Source organism: Micropterus dolomieu, linkage group LG18 (assembly GCF_021292245.1).
Source record: "Micropterus dolomieu isolate WLL.071019.BEF.003 ecotype Adirondacks linkage group LG18, ASM2129224v1, whole genome shotgun sequence".
NCBI lineage: Eukaryota > Metazoa > Chordata > Actinopteri > Centrarchiformes > Centrarchidae > Micropterus > Micropterus dolomieu.
The window spans coordinates 7163702-7179257 of NC_060167.1; the positions used below are offsets into that span (position 1 = coordinate 7163702).

The 15556-nt window shown below is 38.8% G+C and overlaps 1 protein-coding gene across 1 annotated transcript in view; it reads right to left on the reverse strand.

The window, feature by feature from the left end:
• Positions 1 to 15556, reverse strand: part of raly (RALY heterogeneous nuclear ribonucleoprotein) — a 109571-nt gene that overhangs the window by 1811 nt on the left and 92204 nt on the right. The window contains exons 3-5 of the mRNA XM_046029642.1: positions 12813 to 12882; positions 10987 to 11034; positions 1070 to 1233 (exon numbers count right to left, since the gene is read on the reverse strand). Coding sequence (XP_045885598.1) covers positions 1070 to 1233; positions 10987 to 11034; positions 12813 to 12882 — 282 coding nt within the window. The remainder of the gene's footprint in view (positions 1 to 1069; positions 1234 to 10986; positions 11035 to 12812; positions 12883 to 15556) is intronic.

The window sequence follows — 15556 nt, forward strand, 5'->3', positions numbered from 1 at the left end:
GTTTTTTTTTTTTTTTTTTTTTTTTTCTCCTTTTTCTGTTTTTTTTTTTTTCCTTGGTTTCCTGTTCTCTGCCTGCCTCCCTGTGTTTTCTCCCGTGTGTGCTCTCTCTCCCTCTGCCCCTGAGCCCAGCCAACTACCTGCATCTCATCAGCCTGCCACACCTGCCAGTAATCACCTCATGACTGCCTGTATTTCAACCCCGGTTCTCCACACCATCCTCGCTTGATCGTCGTTGCTCCATACCCGGTGCCACTTCCGTGTTCAGGCTTCCATGTTTCTTGTTTTTTCACATTTACCCTGTGCCTTGTCGCTGTCTTCCCTAACCTTGTCTCTCTGTCTGTTTCCCTCCCAGGTACACTCACCCTCGTCCTCCGTTCGGCTGGGCTCATCCACTGGCCCACTCCTCCTCGGACTTCCCTCACGGCGTCCTCCCTATTCCCCCGCCTCTCCTCGCTTCCTCGGCCCCTGTGTTCCCCGGCTCCCTGGCCCCCTGTCTCCTTGGTTGCCTGTGCTTCCCCGACGTCCTCCTCTCCCTCCACTCCAGCCCCTCTCACCCTTTTTCCCTCAATAAACCTCCTTCCCTCAGAGTGCTGCATTTGGGTCCTCTCTGTCCACACACCACACCCCGTAACAAAAGTAGTAAGTAGGTTGAAAGCATTGTTTGAAAATGTATTACCTGTGTACTCTGGTTCTGGCTTATATTTGAATTTATGAGGTTTTATAAGCCCATGTGGGCTGAGCATAGTTGTACATTATGCATGACAGATACAAACGTCATTCATATACTGTATATATTTCTGTGTTTTACAGAATACGAGAAGACAATATGTCATTTATGGCGACCATCATATTACAATTATGAAATAGCGTCTCAACTTGCAACTGATTAAAAGTACAGTATATTTATGGTGTAGCAGGAAAAACTATTTTTTGTTTCCGATAGACTGAAAAGAAATACAGGGGTGTTGATTTGTTATTTTGAAAGTTTTCCAGGGATTTACCTTTCAGGAAAAACACAAGCTGAATTTCACTTGAACGGAGGATTTAGTCAGACAGACAGATAACTCACATCTCTGTTTGTTGCCGTTGCTGGTGGGGAGGACAGAGGCGTTACGGGCCAGGAGTTTGACCGGCAGTGTTTTAACTCGTCGTACCAGAGGCACCCCCACACGTGGGCGTTTGACAGGCACCACCCGGGGGACCGGAGACACTCTTCCACGGTACTCAAACAACCTGAAGAGAGAGGGAAGAAGGCAGTTGGAGAGAAGACAGAACAGAAGGAAAAAGAGGAGTGGGGGGCACAGGAGAGGAGGAAATGAAAGGGGAAAGTTGGGATAGGAGAAGTGGTCAGGGGAGGAGGAGTTGGCATTTGGGAAAATGAAAGAGGCAGTGAGTGAGAAAAGGGGGGATAAAGACAGGAGTTTTGAATCAGGAGAGAAGAAAGTAAGTATGAAAAGAAGGACCTGAGAAGAAATTAAATTGAAACTTTGAAGACCTTTATTCATCACTTCAGAGATCAAAAATATAAATTATGTTTGTGTACTATTTAAACTATATATTACTAATTTGCAACAGCAAAAACATTTTGGAGGAAACTCAATCCCACCAAGACCACAAATTTTACCAATAGGAAATATTTACAGTTTAGTATGTATTTGGAAAGTCTCAGAATATAACTAAATTGTTTTCCCAATTATGTTGTGGGTGAAAACATAATCACTATCTGGAATATGTTCAGTCCTTTGAGTGATTGAAGCATTTATAGCTTTTTTAGCACCGAAGTCGGAGAGAGGTAATTGGATGGATAATAAATTAATAGCAATAAATTTTATTTATAGAGCGTTTTCAATCAAAGTGCTTCACAAAAAGAATACATTTAAAATATAATTAAAATGTAAATACCACTTATACAAAGACATCAGAGACAAACAAACATTTAAGACTCATACGCAGCAGCGAATAAATAGGTCTTAAGCGTTCATTTCAAAACCTAATGTTGGTGCGCAAAACAAAAAGGCTCGCTCACCAACCGTTTTCTTCCTAACCTGTGGTACAATCCAAAGTCCTGTCCTATGGGAGTGCAGCCACAGTGTAGGCACATAAGAATTCAAAAGATCAGACAGACATAATGGTGCAAGGCCATTCACTATTTGGTACGTTAACAACAAAACCTTAAAAATATGCTCTAACCTGAACAGGGAGCCAGTGCAGTGAGGCCAGCACAGGAGTTATATGCATGTATTTAGATGATTCAGTCAGAATCCGTGCTGCAGCATTCTGGACCATCGGCAGACCTCACAAACTTTTCTTAGGCAGCCCAGAGAACACTACATCACAGATGTAACAAAGGCATGAATAAGGGCCTCAGCATCTTTAAGTGCCAACACTGATCTAATATTTGCGATTCTTCGGAGATGAAAGAAGGCTACTTTTGTCACCTCTTTGATACTCAAATAAAAAAAAAAGTCATCAATCAAAAAAGACCCCAAAATTCTTTACTCTATCCTTGCAATGAATGACAGAATCATCAATGGATAGAGTAAAGTTTTCATACAAATGACCTAATCTTGCTGGTCCAATAGCTATCATCTCAGTTTTTGCTGAGTTGAATTGAGTTGAATCCCCCAACATCTGGCTTGGGTATTCTAGTTCGGATGTCCTTAACTCTCTTATAAAAATACATCATGCACTGACAAATCCGTACTACTTACTGGCTACTGACACTGTGTAAGTCTATCAACAGTGTCAAATAAAAGTCTAGGGTTATGCTTATTATTCATAATCACATTAGAATAAAAGGCTACCTTTGCAGTAGCCATCCTAGACTGATAGATGGTCAAACTGTCGTGCCATGCCTGATAAGAAACTTCAAGCTTAGTATGGCGCCACTGAGGTTCAGCTTTTCTGCAACGCTTTGAGAGTCAGTAACTCCTCATTTGGCCAAGGTATAGAGGACACTTCCGTGTCTTAGCTGGAGCCACCCACTCCAAAAAATCCCAGAGTGCACCATTAAAGTTGTCTGTGAGACAGTTCACTGAAAAGGCTTGGCTAAAAACTGGATCCATCACATGTGGTAGTTTCAAGTTAAGGTCATTTAAAGCACTAGTGCTAATATAACGAGAGAACCTTGTCTTCTGCAACATTTTCCCCATACTAAATGAATTAGGGATAGAAATGTCAAATAATGTCAGTGAGTGATCTGAAATTGGTAAAGCACTGATTAACTGACACAGCTGGTACTTGGTTACTGTGGTGGGTGTACAGTGTACAGGGCTTTGACAAGTCTAGGGTTCATAGATGGAAGCTGTGGGTTTAGGCAACGAAAGCGCCTTGGTAAAGGTTAGTTAAGATTGGGGTTTTGGTTAAATTTAAATAAACTGTTCATGTGTCTCATGTTTGAAGTCACTGTTGCCTTTTTCTGTATTAAACCAAGAACATGATCTTTCCCTAACCTTAACCAAGTGCAATCAGCACCAAACATAATGACACAGAAAATCTCTTTATCTCTGTGCTTTTGCAGTACGTACGTACACACACACACACGCACACAGTACGGATGCTTACAGTGTGGTATTTTGGCAGTTGTATACAAGAAATATATCTACATTACATTGTCTTGATCTAGCAGGAAAAAATACAAAGCATTCAACTACAGAAATCAAACATTGGAAAGCAATTTCCAATTTCATATTCGGAAACTTCTCATAGTGAATTAAAATTAGGATTTATTAGTTAAATTTTTTTTTCAGAGCTTCTGTACCGCCATCCATTTTATTTTATTTTGCAAGTACCTCCGGTATTTCAATTGTGTTTTCCATTGTGGTACATTTTGTCCGTCAACATCCCACTTACAAGCTCACAGATGTTTTATTGTTGCTGGCAATTTTAACCAAACAGACCTCAGAACTGTTTTACCAAAATTTCACCAGCATGTCCTCACCCCCACCACAGGTAACAAGACCCTAGCCCATGTTCCAACACATTCCTGTCACCTATAAAGCACTCCCCTGCCCCTATTTTGGATAATCACAACACATTTCTCTGCGTCGCTTGCCAATTTACACCCAATTGATTAAAATGAATCAGAGAAAACAGTTTTGAGGACAGATGAAGCAAACATGTTCAGAGAGAACGCCACTCAAGAGAATCACACCAAATTAGAGGAATATGCATCATACATCAGTAAATGTGTTAATAATGTGGGCATCAGAAAGACAATAACATCATTCCCTAATCAGAACGCCTGGACGAATGGAGAGGTGAGTGCTTTTAGTCTGTTAGTCAGCTGACAAAGAAGCATACACTACTAAAGCAAGACCGAAAGCTGACATCAAGGAGGCGAAGCTGATGAATCAGGAGAGACTAAAGAGAGAACTCAACACAAACACTATAACCATGTGGCAGGTGATCCAGGTCATCACAGGCTACAAAAGCAGGAGTTTTACCAGGTGAGCTTAAACCCTTTTGTGCTTGCTTTGATCTTCTCATAGACTCAGCTGCCAAGTCTGCCCCATCTCTAGTCGACCACTCTCAGTATCCACAGCAGATGTGAGGAGACTCCTGCTGAGAGTAAATATGGGTACAGCTACTGGGCCTGATAACACTAGTACTAAAAACTTTTGCCTACCAGCTAGCCTATGTCATTACTGACATTTTTAACATATCCCTGTGTTCCCACATGCTTCAAGACAGCAACCATCATCCCTGTACCCAAAAAGTCTGCACTGTCTAGACTTATCAATTTCCGCCCTGCTTTCTGATGAAGTGCTTTGAGTAACTGGTTCTCCAACACATCAATAGAACATCCAAGCCTGCCTTTGCACAACATTCTGTTATGTTGGTCTTCTTATGCACATTAATATAACATTACCTTTGCACTACTTTTTTCATTCTCATTTCAACATATTGTACATATTGTAATATTTGTTTATACATTTTCTATGTATGTAGCATGGAGGGCGCTACAAGTGCATATTATTGTGCAACATATAGTATATGACAATAAAGCTGAGCCTTTGGACACCAGAAAAAAATGTCTTTGATTCTCTGAATTGTTGGCCATCAACAGTCATTTCTTCCTTTCTGTCTTTCTTTCTTCAGGTTGTTTGACCTTACTGCTGCTCACAGCTGCAGTTAACACATCAGCCATACAGTTCTTGCTTTTGACAGTAACAGACAATCTGTCTTTATTTTGAGTATTTTCCTTGGCTGTAGAATCTTGTACAGATGTCGTCACTTTTTTAATGTGGAGGTCAAGCAAAAGAATATTAGCCATGCAATGCAGATTCCCTCTTCCCACTCAAATATTAGAGAGAAGCTGACAAAGACAAAGTTATAAAGTGGAAACCACAAGGCTGCTCTGTGTTACTGTCTTTATAAGGATAAATAGTTGTGTAACGTTAAAAAAACAGCTGACCCTTACTGAGGAAAATCATGTTTTTCATGTAGTAGTTTTAAACAAAACACCAACCACTGTGGATTTAAATCAATAGTACATTAATGTTATTTTTTTCTCCAGCAATTCAGTCAATTCAATCCTTGGCATCAGTGCCATATGTGGCTATCAGCCATTCATAAGGAAGCATGAATGACAATAACAAATTATATCAACTCAGTTGGAAAACAGGTCAAAGTGAACGGATTATCTAAAAAGTTCTTCAAATTACAATATGACACAATACATCATTGATCCACACCCTCCAGAATGACATATATAAGTGGTTTCTGAATATGATGGCACTATGGATAGATTTAGGTACAGCATCCCCTTGTTTAAGGTTTGGGAAACAGCATTGTTTGGGTTAATAAAATCACACTATGACTTACTCAACATGTGGGCCAGTGCTTTGTTGGTAGGTGGGCAAAGAACTATTCCACTTTTCCCAAACATTAAAAAAGAAATAAAATTGTGAACCCCAGATGCAAGTGCATTTGGTCATAGCTAATAAAAAACTTGTGCTCCAATAAAAACTTAATCCATTCCCAGTAGAAAACACATTGGAACACGTTGGTTGAAAATTCAACTTAGGTCATAAAAGTTGACAACATTTTGGGAGACCTGTGTGTAAAATAGTAATTTAATTTAACCATTCTGACAATACTGACCTTCTTTTGACTTACATCAATGTCTATGAGATATGGTCCAAACTGTGTTTTAACCTTTTGGGACAAGAAGCAACTCTTAGCGTCTGTTTTTGAGTTAACTAGCACAAACAAGGTCCCCCCAGAGATTCTAGATCAACTCAGATTGTTACATATAGTCATAAAACTGTAGGTCTGATAATCAACACAGATAACCAGATGGCAAGGTGCTTTACTCCCCAAACAGATCCACAGGGGTAAAAAGAAGTAATGGTAATTCTTATTGTGTAATCCGAACATTTAAATTCCACCCTTTGGAAAAAACTGTTCTGTTTCGCAAAGCGAATAACCAGAGACCTAGGTCTTTAATCCCCATATTTACTGCAGATCATCCTTCAGGAGATCAATAAACTTTATCCTCAAATCATATCAGGTCAGGCTGGTTTTGATGTACACAATTTAAGAAAAGCGAAAAGTAAAAAGACAGGCAGAAGGATTGACAGAAGTTAAAGATAAATATGTATATAGATATCTATAGATCTCTCTCTCTCTCATTTATTTAATATATATATATATATATATATATATATATATACACACACACACACACACACACACACACACACACACAACATATGGACTACTATGTGGTTCTGCTCTTTTTGCTTTGTCGTAAAATGTGACTATTTTGTTTCAGACTGCTGAATATGCTCCAGAGACTTGGTTGTTATTTCTGCTGTCTTTGTCTCCATTTTAGACAATTTAATGAGAACCGTCAGACTACGACAGTTGCTAGTTGGTTATTTGCTTCCAAACTGACGTGGTTCATGTCTGGGGGGTCTTGAAAACGTAAATCAAAGATTTTGGGTCTGACAACGTCTTCGGAGCTCCATGTATGAGTCGAAAATCTGATCTGTGTTGGAGGAACAGTGGGACAACAAATGGATTAATAGAATGACGAATTAATCGATATATTGCGCAAGCTCACCATGTGTTAGGTCCCAGCACTAGCACTAAAAACAAGCCCTTGTCTTCCCAGTATTTCACATCAAGTGTGCAAGCAGGGAGTTACTCCTGCTAGCAGGAATGGTCCATGTAGAATAAAAAGCATCACCATCATACATAGAAGCTACTTTCGCTGCTACAAGTTAAATCAAAATGTAAAAAATCTAATTTTATAACTTGGTATTATCACCACTCTGATGTTTTCTGAAATTTAGGAATCCAAGTCTCAGTAGGAATTCCATAGCAGCAGTCCAAGCAGCGACAGAAAGGGATCATAGTGGTTCAAGGAAGCATTCCAGGACTGGAATGCACCATGTTAGATCCAAAGGACACGCCGTGTATTCAACAACACCCATGAGAATGACAACTTTCTGTCTGTTCCCTCATTGTTCTGAATAAGCCCAGGCAACTGGAAAGGTAATGTATAATTCAGAGAACAGACACAACTGTTCCTCCTCTCCCCGGGAGGTGGTAAAACCTTGATTATCCTTCTTCACTGCATTAGGCTGTATTATTTCAAGACAGACAGAGCTTGATGCGTTTTGACAGGAGTCAAAAGAGGCTTTGGGAGAGTTATTCTTCTCCCACAAGTATGACCATCTTTTGTGAAACACAAAACCTCTGCACAACAAAAGTTTCAACATCTCTGCACATAATGACACTGAATAATCTTGGATTGTTTTATTTTTTCTCAGGGTAAATGCAAAGATGTCTTCCTTAGATCGGAGACAGATACTGACATCTGGGATTATCTGGATGCATCAACACAGATTCAACTTGGCTGGCCATCTTTACTTTCTGTCCTGCTCAGTACGTACAATTAAAAAAGAAAAAAATAGTTCTCATGTATTTTTCTACATTAGGAAATAAAGATTCAGTTTCAAAGCCCTGAAACTCTCATGGAAATCAGTTGAGAAACAAGGAATGCCAGGACTACAGATGCATCTTTTTCTTTTTAACCTCACAACAGTTAGACCTTTGATGATGACTTTCAATGGGTCTTGTCAGAGCAGTAATAGTTACCACACTGTGATCTGACTGCAGAGGTCAATGTAAATGAGCTGAATTTCACCAGATGTTCCTCAGGTTGGCTTTATCAAGAGGCAGGTATAGGGAGCATGAAATGGACAGGCAGATTGGTGAGGCATCAGCATTAATGTGGGCATTGTACCAGGCGTAGTGAAGAGGGAGCTGAGCTGGAAGGCAAAGCTCTCGATTTACCAGTCGATCTATGATCCAACTTGACAGAAAGAAAGAAATTGTGGATAAAAGCGTTTGAAAAATGTTTCTCCTTCTTCATAGGGTAGCTGAGCTCAGCCTTGGAGGGATGAGGAGCTCAGACATCCAGAGGGAGCCTGGAGTAGAGCCGCTGCTCTTTCGCGTCAAAAGGAGCCAGTTGAGGTGGTTCGGGCATCTGATTGAGATGTCTCATTGGCGTCTTCCTATGGAAGTTTTCCAGACACATCTAACTGGCAGGAGACCGCTGGGTAGAACCAGAATTTGCCGGAGGGATTACATATCTCATCTGGCCTGGAAACGCCTTGGGATCACCCAGGAAAAGGTTGAAATCATTTCTGGGGAGAGGGACGTCTGGAATACCCTGCTTAGCCTGCTGCCACTGCGACCCGATCCTGGATAAGTGGTAGATAATCGATGGATGGAGGTACAGGGAGAAAAAAAAAATCCCACCTTAGGCAGTTAATCCCCTGGTTGAAAGATCTTGTCTACAATCTTGTAAATCTTATAGCGATGACACTGTTAACCGTCCTATTGTGTCACTATCAAACATCATCAACTATCACTTGCTGCTGTCATAAATACGATCTCCTACTATCTGATAACTGTAAGGATTTGAAATCCTCCAAAGTGGGTAACATATCTCAAATCCATCATGTTTATTAAGGTTATTGTTTAGTTGTTGACACGTGCTTTGTTTCCAATAGGTGTTCACAGGTTCATTTGGGTGCTAATAACTGAGACATAACGCAGAAGGTTAATTATATTTAGTCCACTTGGATCATGTCTGACATCTGTCTGACAACATGTCCAACTCCTAAGTCGATCCATGCTGACTCTGTATCAGCTCTGATCACATACTGTGTCATTGTCATTACAGGAAAAAAAAAATTTTTGACGCAGGCGGAGAGTGTGAACTGTGAAGTGCAGGGAAAATGACATGTGTCACTAGTTTTTCCAACCTTGGGTGTTCAGTTAATCAGTGGAGCACCATGCTGCTGCCAGTGTTGGTGTTCTCTTTCTATGTGGGTCTGTTCGGGTTGGTTGTGTTTTGGATCATTTCTATTTTGGAACAGGTCTGACTGTTCTCGGATACCATTTGGCCAGGTATTTTTAGTTAGAAAATGTAAGTATGCAGATTGAGTTTTTCAGATCGGGTCTGGTAGTTTCCAGGTGAATGAACATGTTGAATGAAACAATATTTTAGTTATGATTACATATCCAGATTAAGGACTGTCCTCCCCAGAAGATAGCATCAGTTGTTTCTAACCTTAACAAAGTTGTCATTTCAACCTAAACCATGATCTTTCCCAAACCTTGACTAAGTAGAGATGTCACATCCTAAAAGTGATTTATTTTTCAATGGTTTTGAAGGTCCCAGACAAATTATGTCATCCTGCCAACAGTGGTGCCAGATGAAAAACTGCCTCTATGAGTTGTTCTGGAGGACATGGAAAAATACAATGAAAACTAAATACAGTGGTGCGCTATGATGACTATCGACAGAAAACATAAAACAAAAAATTCTAAATACATATTTAACAACAATAAACATACAAAAATGTACCTCATGTACAATTTTAAATGACACAAATTTCACCAAACCCATGTAGAACTTAAAAATTACAGAGTTACAATAAAATTAAAACCTGTACCATTTCTCGAGTAACAAAGTAAATATCACAGTGTGTCTTTATGCACGCTAACATTATCATAAAATTTAGTACACAGTGGTCAACAACTGGTGCCCAAAGTTCCTAAAAATCTGTCCATCTTGTAATTTACATTCCATGCTGCTGTCTAAATAAATCTTGCTAAACTGAATTCTTATTGTTTGCTAGCATCAGAACAATCATGTTATTGATTATTGCTGAAGATGCTCTTCACATTTCTTTCTTTGTTCCATGTACATATTGACAACACATAGTCATATATATATATATACACACACACACACACTCTATCTGTCCCTCAAGTCCGGACTGAATTAGGAAGAGGGGCGTTTAAGTATGCGGCCCCCTGCGCTTGGAATCAGCTGCAAAATGTCCTGAATCTTCAGGAGCCGGTTTCACTGGTTGCTTTTAAAGTACTTTTAAATGACATGGAGGCTGTACACACTGGCTGTAGATGTTATGAATGATTACTCGGACGATCCTTGTTGTTTATCACTTGTGGTAAATTTATATGAAATTTAGATATTTTATGACCTTGTAACTCTAATTATTCCCATCATAAATTTTTATTTGTTTTACGTTTATGTTATATGTTTTAATGTATGCAACCGTGTTAATTGTGCTGCTGCCTGTCTTGGCCAGGACGCTCTTGGAAAAGAGATTTTTAATCTCAATGAGTTTTCTTTCTGGTTAAATAAAGGTAAAATAAAAAAATAAAAAATTCTGTGTACTATAAAAGCAATCCAATAAAGTGCTTTAACTGCCATATTTACACCATTGTTATAGCTCAAATAAGATATGTTTAACTCACATTGGGCTGCCAAACAACATTCTACCACAGATTTCTGAGAGGTTAACATGATTAACCTTCTGCAGATAGCTGGTAACACCAGAGCCAAGAGTCCATGTGTTCAAACTCTGAATACAGTGCTGCTGGCTCTAACAGGGAGAAGAATGCTGGAAGAACCCCATGTACCATCCTTCCTCTTACCTATCATAGAAGTCTTCTCTGTAGTAATCGTAGTCAAACTCATAGCCACTGGGGGAAAAGCACAATGGAATATAGTGACTGTACAAAACAAATGTCATACAATGCTTTTCATAACATGAACATAAGACCACATTTAAAATGCACATGGGAACAAAAGCTCTTTGTTTAAAGTTGCGACTACAAATAAAAGAAATAAAGATGCACAAAGAAGGCAATAATTACAAACTGTGTGGGAGAGACAAAGAAACCACAATATAGTTCATCTCACCCCAAGAGACAGACTAAAGAGAACCTAGCAACAGAAAATGAATTCTTGAGAGTGATGTGCAGTACATTTACCATTTACTGACACAACTGCTGTTAGCACGCATTAACTTTTAGCACACATGCCATGGATATGCTAATTACGTGCAAACAAGAATGTAGGTTTGGGGGGAAACAACGAATTCAGAGGTTCTTCAACCAAACAACAATCATTTTGGCACTATGTAGCTGTAAACTATGTAAAATGCTACCCTATTCTAAAATGTGACTAATCATATTTTTAATATTAACATTTATAAAATTGAATCAAATGACTTTGAAATGTGTAAGTGACCACTCATAGTGACAACACATGAAGGAATCATCAAACAGATCATAGTTTTGTTTTTACGGCCTGTAACTTCACCGTACAAGCCCCTTTCCAGCGGCAGCAGGATACTGTTTTACCAACCCGTTCTCACTCCCCGACTCGTCACATAAAGACACAAGATCAAGACCCATCGGCATCAGTAAAAGCAGCATGAAATTGACTATTCCAAAGGCATGATAATGTTTCTTTGTATGATGGGCGTTCAAAAATGCAATTGCTTGCTAATGTGTTAGCCATGACAGCTATATAAACTGGGGATACGTGATGGATGTTTTTTTTTTTTTCTGTTTTAGTGCTTTGTGACTGCTGTTACAATGTGTTTCATATTATATTTCAAAAATTTTGTTCTTCACCTTTAAATACAGTATATGGAAAAGCAACTCATACTTAATACACAAGAGCATGTCACTTGTTTCTTCCTTTTATATTGAAAAGGTTTTGAACTATTTGTAAGGCCCATTGCTGATGTTATTTTAAACATTTAAACAACACCTTTGACAGGCATGAAAAGCTTCTGTAACAGTATTCAAACAATTACATGACACGACAAGTCTCTACTGAATCTGAGATTTATTAATTTTTCTCAGATTTAGCAGCTATTTAAGGTAACGTGACTCACCACCCCCTTTCAAGGAAAGGGAAACTCTGAAACTGATTACTTTTATAAAACAAATTAATTAATTTAAACAAATGTGTCTATGGGGGAAAAAAATGCAACTTACAGACAGTGCCATGTCTTGTATGGTTTTGTACTGGAAAGAAAAAAAATTAAATACTGTCCTGCTACAATAAAACTTTTAAGTTTGAAAACTAAAAAAGTTAAGCAATCTTTAACTGGGCTGAGTTGCTGAAAATAGAAGCCTGAGACTTTGACGATGTTGTTAATTAAACACTTACAGGCCTCAGCCTCCACCTTCTCCAGGGTGTTGTTATCCAGTGTAGGCAGTTTAAAAGCCTTGACCCTCTTCAATTAAAGTTGTTTAGCTGTCAGTCCCATATGAGCGTTATGCATATGATGTGTTTTGTGGTAAACATATAACTGTAGGTATAAAACTTTCTTGTTGGCCTTCTAATGTAGATTCTGTGCTTGTGTATAAGTCCTGAAACACAACAAGATCTGCCTAGAAATGTTAGTGACAGACCGAGTGACGGCCTGATCAATCAAACAATCAGTCCAATAAATGGTGCACACCTGTATAGAGAAGCTGCTGATCGCTTCAGGCCTTTGGCTCTTGGCTTCGGTTCTCCTGCCATGTTGATATCTGAAACAAGAACAGAGGGGGAAAAGGGAGTGTCTTTAAAGTTATTATAAAGAAAAAAAAATGTCACCCACTTTGTAAACTACCCTGTTAAAGATGTATAAAAGGCCCTTTGATCTTTAATACAGTCAGATATCAATACATTTGAAACATATGTGGAGAGAAGGTATAATATATATGTATAATAGCTCTTTGTGGGAAATTACATCTAAAGATTGATGGTGTGTTGCCAAGTCACCTCCACTAGAGGAAGCTGTTGAGCCATTTTACAACATATTTTCTACTATTTCAGCCCACAGTGCCAGTTGACAGTACTGTCAGCTGTACTGTACTGTCAATCATTCAGTCAGCTGTTCAGTTAGTCTGCCGACATTGGCCTGTCAGCTTGCCATGTGTATAAAATCTGAATGGAAGTAAGAAATCTGATTTACATCTGTACTTCCGTGGTTTCCTCCCTTATTTGGGGTCATCCTTTGCTGCTGCACCATGGACAAAATTAAATAAGAGTTTAAATCTCAAATGAAACATGATGTGTTAACTATAGTACTGTTTTAATGTTTTGAAACTATGAGAATTAAAAAAAAAAGAAATAATGTATTCTGAATTACAGCAATTTAGGATTAATTAGGAAAATGCATTTTTAAGAAACAGTGGATCAGGACTAATACAAACCAGTGTATTTCTACAATTTTTTTGATATTTTCCAGTCCAGATTTCGACCCCACCACAGTCTTTGGACTTAAAGAAGAATGATTATGAGGAAAGTCAGTGCTCAGCTTCAGGCCAGAAATCAGAATCTGAATCAGCCAAGCAGTTTTTACATGTGCAAGAAATTTGCTTTAGTGACAAGGTGCAAGAAATAAACATTTATAAATATGGAATATCTGGTCTCATACCTACATTTTAAGAGCAACATTTAAACAACTATACAATAATAATAATAATAATAATAATCTTTATTTGTAGAGCACCTTTCAAAAACAAGTTACAAAGTGCTTTAACAAGTGTAAAGACAATAATACCCCAAAAACAATAATACAAAAACAATACAAGATAAAAGCAAGAAAACATTGGCAATACTAAAATACATGTTTAAGATAAATATAAAATAAGTAAAATAGAATAAAATAAAAAGGGATAAAATAAAGTCAAATAAGATCGGGAAAGGCTCTCCTATAAAAGTATGTTTTAAGAAGGGACTTAAAAGAGTTCACTGACTCAGCTGACCTGATTTCCTCGGGCAGGCTGTTCCAGAGCCTCGGGGCCCTGACAGCAAACGCTCTGTCCCCTTTAGTTTTCAGTCAAGACTCTGGAACAGACAACAGACCTCAGTCCGAGGATCTCAAGGTACGTGCTGGTGTGTATGGGACTAAAAGGTCAGAAATATAACAAGGTGAGAGGCCATGAAGAGCTTTAAAAGTGATCAATAAAATTTTAAAGTCAATTCTAAAGCATACTGGGAGCCAGTGTAATGAAGCTAAAATAGGAGTAATGTGGTCATATTTCTTTGTTCTGGTTAAAAGCCTAGCAGCTGAGTTCTGGACAGTCTGGAGTCGATCAATAGATTTTTGGGTTAAACAAGTGGAAAAAAAAGGCTGTCGCAATAATCCAGGCGTGATGAGATGAAGGCGTGTAAAACGGTCTCGGTGTCCTTAAAAGTTAACATAGATCAAATTTTTGCTATATTTCTAAGTTGATAAAAACATAATTGAACAAGCTTTATGGTGTGCTGCTCAAAATTTAAATTACTATCAAACCAGACACCAAGGTTCTTTGCAACAGGCTTAATATGATTTACTAGGATACTAGCAGATGGCAGTATTTGTTTTGCCATCTGCTGGGACCCGATGACCAGGATTTCTGTTTTGTCTGAGTTCAGCTGGAGGAAATTATTTGACATCCAATTTTTAACTTCACAAAGGCAGTTGTTAAGTGAACTCAGCATTCCAGGGCCTGTGGATCTGACGGGCAAGTATATTTGTGTGTCATCAGCATAAATATTAAAAGAAATACCATGTTTATGGATAATATGTCCAAGGGGAAGCAGATACAAGGAAAACCAAATGGGTCCTAAGACCGACCCCTGAGGCACACCATATTTAACTGGACAGAATGAGGAGACATAGTTGTTTACAGACACGCAAAACTTCCTATTTGACAGGTAGGATGAAAACCATTCTAGGGCAGTACCAGAGATCCCCACCTAGTGCCTCAGTCTGTCTAACATGATGTTGTGATCAATGGTGTCAAAAGCAGCGCTAAGGTCCAGGAGTACCAGGACTGAGCACATGCCTTCATCAGCAGACATTAAAAGGTCATTGGTGACTTTAAGCAGGGCAGTCTCAGTGCTGTGGTACTTCCTAAAACCAGACTGAAACTTTTCAAATAATTTGTTATTTTCCAGTACAGTGAGCAGCTGTTTGGACACAATTCTTTCTAAAATCTTTGCAATAAAAGGCAGTTTTGAAATTGGTCTAAAATTTTGAGGGAGGGAGGGATCTAAACCAGGTTTCTTTAAAAGTGGGTTCACGCAAGCCGTTTTAAAATAATCAGGGACACAACCAGTAGATAGGGAGCTGTTGAAAACAGAGATCAAATGGGGCCCAACAGAATCTATTACTTTCAGTAAAAATTTTGTAGGTATTATATCAAGTGGGCTGGAGGACACTCTCATTTG